Source organism: Limulus polyphemus, unplaced genomic scaffold, assembly GCF_000517525.1.
Source record: "Limulus polyphemus unplaced genomic scaffold, Limulus_polyphemus-2.1.2 Scaffold6846, whole genome shotgun sequence".
NCBI classification, from domain to species: domain Eukaryota; kingdom Metazoa; phylum Arthropoda; class Merostomata; order Xiphosura; family Limulidae; genus Limulus; species Limulus polyphemus.
Genome location: NW_013672456.1, coordinates 32,741 through 39,601, shown reverse-complemented (window position 1 = coordinate 39,601; position 6,861 = coordinate 32,741). Strand labels below are relative to the sequence as shown.

The 6,861-nt window shown below is 32.6% G+C and overlaps 1 protein-coding gene across 1 annotated transcript in view; it reads left to right on the top strand.

The window, feature by feature from the left end:
- The first annotated feature begins 1,511 nt into the window (after window positions 1-1,511).
- The window catches only part of LOC106474121 (thioredoxin reductase 1, cytoplasmic-like), a 14,869-nt gene continuing 9,519 nt past the window's right edge, over window positions 1,512-6,861 (top strand). Inside the window, exons 1-5 of the mRNA XM_013934811.2 lie at window positions 1,512-1,799; window positions 2,046-2,106; window positions 3,884-4,101; window positions 5,852-5,924; window positions 6,590-6,658. Coding sequence (XP_013790265.1) covers window positions 1,689-1,799; window positions 2,046-2,106; window positions 3,884-4,101; window positions 5,852-5,924; window positions 6,590-6,658 — 532 coding nt within the window. The 5' untranslated portion in view covers window positions 1,512-1,688. The remainder of the gene's footprint in view (window positions 1,800-2,045; window positions 2,107-3,883; window positions 4,102-5,851; window positions 5,925-6,589; window positions 6,659-6,861) is intronic.

Sequence of the window (6,861 nt, the reverse complement as noted above, 5' to 3'; positions counted from 1 at the left end):
TCTTATATACTATAAGAGCGCATGTCTAGCAAACGCTAGCGTCTTCGCGAATCATCACGTGTTACCAACGTCACGTGACTTCCGCTGTGGTAACAATACTAAACTGGACGAGCCAAGTACAACTTTTACCCAGGTGTGTTGAAACTTTTACCACAGTATGGACAAATAGTGTTGGTTAGAATATTTAATATATCTATTTTTCTATTTCTAATTTAGTTCTATATTTATTATTTATAATATAATTATTCTGCATTGATAGCTTAGTATGTGTATTTAGGACTAACCTAAGAGTCCTGGGCTGACCAAACATTGTGAGGTATTATTAGGTTAACGGTTGAAAACGTCAATAACAGTAAGGGTTCAAATTCGATGACGAGGAACCAACTTTGAGACTAATAATGGTTGGAGACAAAACCTGATGATGACAAAAACATTGTCGAAACGTTGTACATCTGCTGTTATGTTAAACTTATATTAAAGTTTTTCTTCATTACCCAATCAAGCCGTCTCCAACCATTAACAGCAAGAGTGCCAAACTGATGAAAGGGATGCATCTTAATCGTTATAAGTAACATAACTTGAACATGATATTAAATTAGCTATGCTAATTACTAGGTGTCCCACCGGTAGGTCAGCGTTATGTTTACGGAATTACAATTGTAAAATCTAGGGTTCGATTTCTTATCGTGCATGTACCCCATTATATAGCTTTGTGCTAAAATAGCGACTACTAAGTAATAACTTTACTTTTTATTTATGTAGATAACTTAATATTAAACACTATATATTTTTTATTTGTTTGTTTGAAGCACCATTGGCCCATTCCTCAATCTTAACACAACATAGCAAAATCTTCTGTTTTTATGTTTTTAATGTGGCTAAATAAACGCTAGAAGGTAATAAAAACTGGGTCGTGTTTTTTATCTTCACGTTCAATACTTATCAAGCAAACGTTTAACTCCTTTTTTTTTCACAATTGTCTTGTTTAATCTTTATATTATGTTATAACAGACAGCCTAAAAGCCGTTATAAAAGATTAGTTAATACTTGCTGAAACAGCTGTAAAAACCCGATTGAGTTATATTATTTTCCACCATTGCGAAATATTATTTTACCGTTTAATTATTATTTTTCTTTTCTTATAAAACGCATATATTTTTATGGGCCTTTTCGATTCCTGTGCGTCGGGGCCCATTGCCCCATTTATTCCCATGCCTTTGATTACAGAACCTGTTTGATCTAGTATAATTTTTAAAGAATTCTTCGGTTTCTTTCTGACATTCCAATCAATTGTTTTTAATTATGACGAAATATGTGTTTTCTTCAATGTGTAGGTTGTCTGTGAGAAGAATGTAAGTGAGAATCACGATCTCATTAAAATTTTAAACGTTCTTTTGAAGCAGGTCAGCTGACGTCAATTTTAAATGTTTTTACCTGTATCCTGTAGTTACATAACTGGATGATAAAGCTCATATTCCTCTCGAAAGAGGGCGCTTTTTGTAACGCGCTTAAAAAGCAGGTGGTGCATGGTAGAGATTGGTAGTATTATTTAAAAGTTAAATGTGGAAGTAGTATACCGTGCACAGTTGGTGAATAAACCTATATTCTCCCAGTTTAATCAATCGATGAGGTGAATATTGTGTATGAACGTTCAGTTATAAGTTTTAATTTAATTTCAAAGGCGAATAATGGCGCCTGTTATTAATCACAGTGAGAATGTGAAACTCATTATCGAGCGCCATGTTAAAAATAACCAAGTTATGTTATTCAGCAAGTCTTATTGTGGGTTTTGTAGTCAGGTAAGTAATTTTTAAAATAATTAACAGATAATGAATTAAATTGGCTGTATTAGTATTTTTTTAACAGAGATAATTTTTTAATTGATAATTTGGATTTGCTTTATATGTTATGTGTGCGAGTTTTACTGTGTGAATTACTATTTTTATTTGTACTATTATATAGTATTAATATTATTGCAGTAGAAAATATAATACTTGTACTATAGTTATACCAAAAGTAAAACTAAGGTACGTTTTTATATCTAGGTGAAGAAAATCTTTCAATCACTTGGCACTCCATATTTTAGTCTTGAATTAGATGAACTGGGTAAGTGATAAACTCGTCTCCACTCTAACATTGGAGTAACATAACAGTCTAATACTAGTAAGAGTAGGCATAACGACTTGTTTGAACTTGCAGCCAAAAGGACACATGATTTTCTGTTATATTGTTAGATAAAAGTCTCAAGTACGCCTGTTAAGAAGATCCTATTATGAATTTAATATAAGAAATTTATTATTAATTCATTAACAAATGAAACATGAGATAGGAGTTTAAAATTTATTTCATAAGAAGGCTATTGGTCCTAGTGTCAATATTGCACAGAATATCAAAACCAAGTAAAATGTAGCTCTTAATGTTTGTGTTCTGATGAAACATCCATATCTTTAAACTCCATTATTTCATTTGGCATGTGTTAAATTCATGTTTTATATTTAATTTTTGAGTTGTTTGTGCATGAACACCCTTATTCCTCACTATTATGTTATGGATGAGTAGAACTGAGTCTTTTTCTCCCGTGTATCACTGATTTTATGTCAACATAGTCCATACCATCTTTAAATTAATCAAACATGTAATTGGGTAAGTCCTTTCATAACTTTGCAACTAATGGAAAATAGCCTTGTTAAAGAATGTGTGTATCTGAGATTTAAAGGCTTTTTACGTGTTCTTCTTAACATTCATAATTCTAAAACACATAAGTTTTTATCTAATTATTTTAATCTTTAAAGCTAATAAGTTCCAAACTTTAAACGTTTTTCTGTAGTTTAGAAATTTTAAACCCACCTCTTTTCTAATTATAATATGGTATTATTCTTGTAGTAAGAGAATCAAAACTTTACACGGTTCAACTGATGCTTATCTGAAACAATCTTATTCCCATATCTTTAATATTGGTATTTTTAAAAATTTTCAAATTATTTCTCCAGTTAAAGATAGGAAAAAAGTGTTGGTCTTGAAAGAAATCTCAATCAAAGGCACTTTTAAGAATTTTCATAATGTAAAAAATTTTGCATAGATTCAGTTTCTTCTAAGTGTAAAGATAATTCTTATTAAGGCTTTAAGTTTTGCCCAATATCAGTTTTTCTTAAAATTCTTCAAAATACAGCAGCTTAAATATAATCTATTCTTTAACAATAATAATCTTAAAATATTTACGGAAAGAAAAGTTTTCAAACATTGAACAAACTGATCAACGTGGAAATGTTGTTAATTAGTAATACAATTTTTTAAGAAATTAATGCCATTGCAATGGATGGCAACTACCTGTTGTAAAACAACATGTTTTGAAAGTCTTTCGTCTTCATTATTTAAAAAGGTTTATCTTAACCCTTGTTCCTTCTTGTCATGAAAAGAATTTCTTTAAAATGTTTTGGAATTGGACAATATTATTGTTTGCTGTAAAAATTTGCCTCTTCAAGCATCTACTTGTACACCCACTGTGGAGAATGAAAAAATTGAAAAGTACACTTTATTTTTCAGACCTTTCTTGAAATGTTGTAAAATGCTGGCTTCCACTATTGGCAATGGGAACTGATTCCAAAACCAGTAACCACATTGGCAAAATAGAAACCATTAGTTTGACTTGCTAGACAAAAGACTTAATAATTCCGTTTAGCCTTAACAGTAGTTCTTTTGGCTCTTATATTTATATAAATCTTGGTGTTGTCTGTTCCTTCAGTAAATTTTATACAAGGTATCAAGTTAAATTTTAGTGTTGATATTTTTATGATTATTGGAACACTAATTGTATCATCAGTATGATTTCTTTATAACCATCATGCATCTTCTTTAATGCTTTAATTGATTTGTATTGTCCTAGATAATGGTTCTGACATTCAAGCCGAGTTGACAGCACAGACCGGCCGTCCTACCGTTCCTCAAGTGTTCGTCAATGGAGCCTACATTGGAGGTTGTGATGATACTCACGCAGCTTATAGCAGTGGAAAATTGGCCCAGCTACTGAACCCGCCTGATGACCAATATGATTTTGACTTGATTGTCATAGGTGGAGGCTCTGGCGGTCTTGCAGCATCGAAAGTATATATTCTTTCCACGTAGCTGTAATATAAGATTTGGGGGATACAGCTCTTTACGTGTAACTGTTCTCTAATTTATAGCTGTGTGTGTGTGTCTAAAATATATAGACTATCATTAGAGTGGTCCTTATTTATGACCCCTCCCCTCTCATTTTTGTACAATATAAGTAATTGACACTAAATTGTATCCAAATTGAATAACATTTATGGGTTGCTGAAGGTAGTTGAAATTTTACCTTGTAGCTTGCATTTTATCTGCATATTCTAGTTTTCCAGAATATTCTAAATCATTCTGGACTATTGTAGCATATCCTAGAGTATTCCACATTATTCAAAGTGTTCAAGAACATTCCATAAAAAATAATCTTTGTTCTTACGTTTTATTTCTGGAATATTGTGTAACTTTGAAAACGTGCCGGGACAATTTCTAAGACTGTATGCTGCTTTCTTGTGGTCCATATATTGGAATTTTCAATCTATTCCACCAATCTTGGGAGTACATGACCAGACCAGTAATGAAACAGCAGCAGACTATGGTGAAGTAACAGAAGACGTAGAAGAAGTTAAGGACAGTGTCAGTTGAGTGTCCTATAAGATAACTTTGGGTAAACTAGCCATAACCCTTCTTTGTGGCATCTCTCCTTGTGGAGTGCGATTTATAGCACCTGGAGTGCTGCATCATGCACAAGGAGTGGTCAAGGTGTTACGTGCTCTCATTGCGTCGTGCACGAGGAGTGGTCAAGGTGTTACGTGCCCTTAAGATCTGGACAGTTTAAGTTCACTGGGTGTGAGAATAGAGGACTCCCAGGTGTCTTCATCGCTGTTGTTTGAGAATCTTTGGGCATGTTTCACTGTTCCTCATAATGATCTTAACTTCATATCTGGAGGGCATCCAACGCAAAGAGTCGAATCGAATAGTAGAACCCTTTCTGCCCTTCCCCAAGGTCTTAGGTACAAGGTCCCCGGGCATCGTAGAACCTCTGCACGCCGCTGACCACTTGTTTATCATTATATTATGGTCATGTCAGGGTAGGCATCAATGTAATGTAACTAAGATACCAGGACTTGTGTGCAAGGAAAACCAAGTTGAGTCAAAACGTGTTGATTGTTACAGACTCTTTAAGGCTGGTCGGATTGACCGACCTCGTAACCATTTTGAACTTGTGCATCTTACAGTGTAACGTTAAATTTGACTATTGAAAGTAATGTATAGATGATCTGTGTATATCTGTATCATCCCTATATTCTGGTTTTACATTTACAAAATGCTTTTTGTTACTTGTACTATTGTATACGCAATATGATGATATACTTTTAACACATTTATAATACATAAATGTTTTTATAGTACATAGGGTACCAGGCCATTCCACTCTAAACAAAATGGATGGAGTTTGACATTTGATGTTTCTTTGTACATTGGAACAAAACTAGGGGATGAGAGCTTCAGAATGTTTAACCTGAAAATTTTGCCTGCAGATAAAAAACACCCTAATATAGATAGATGTCTATTAAAGCTTAACATGAATGGTTTTTTCACCTTGTGTGTGATTTGGGTGATAATAGTTTACTCTTCCTAGGTGGAAAGCACTGTAGTGTTAGTTTAGAATGATTAGTAATTTAGATTAGATTTACTGGTTTGCTAGCTCACCAAATTCCATAATGTTGAGCTTTGTCATATACTTTTAGTATGTAAAGTTCGTAATTCTAAAGTAGCATCGTTTAAAAATGTTAAATATATATTCTTTCAGGAAGCTGCGAAGCTTGGGAAAAAAGTGGCAGTTTTTGACTTTGTGACACCAACTCCAAAAGGAACTACATGGGGTGAGTCTTTTAAATTTGTGTAGAGCATTTTTTTTCCCACATTTCTCATTTTACAAATAAATTGTGACAATACTTGTCTTTGGGCTAACAGAATGCTACTAGTTCAACAGATATTTTCAAGATTAGAAATTGTGGACAAAGTCTGAGTAAAATATAGTAAATTATATGTGATTGTTCATATTATTCCAAGTGTATTTTATTTTTTTATATATACCATGTTTAGTCTAGATGGCTTACAACACTTCAGGTGATTGGTAGTGTGATTGTATCATTAAATATTCTAACTGTGTATCAGTTCTTCAATTTTTCTATAACATCTTTTGTCATTCCCACAAATCTTTAAGTTAAAGAAAAAAAATTCTTGTGATCTTTGCATCTATGTTTGACTGAAATGAAAACATTGAATAATTCTTAAAGCAGAGTTTAACTGCTTACTATAACAATCATTGGTATTAACTATTTGTACACTAATATAACACTGCTTGATTTCATTAGTTTGACGTATGAAGATGTTAATTTCAACCCTTTAACTTTACTCAGTAGATGTATCTCCCCTTAGTTGTTGGGGAGTTTTTGTTTGGTCTGTAGTAGATGTATCTCCCCTTAGTTGTTGGGTAGTTTATTTTGTTTGATCTGAGATACAGCTGCTTGTCTCTTGCTTTCAGGACTTGGAGGAACCTGTGTGAATGTAGGATGTATCCCTAAAAAGCTGATGCACAGAGCAGCAATTTTAGGTGAGGTTTTTATTTAACAATTTTAGTTGAGTTTTTTTATTTATAATTCATTTAACAATTTTAGTTAAGTTGTTTTTTTTTCTACTTGTAGTTTGTTTACCAATTGTAGGTGAGTTTTTTTTTTTTACTTGTAGTTCGTTTACCAGTTGTAGGTGAGTTTTTTTTTTTTTTACTCGTAGTTCGTTTAATACTTTTATGCTATA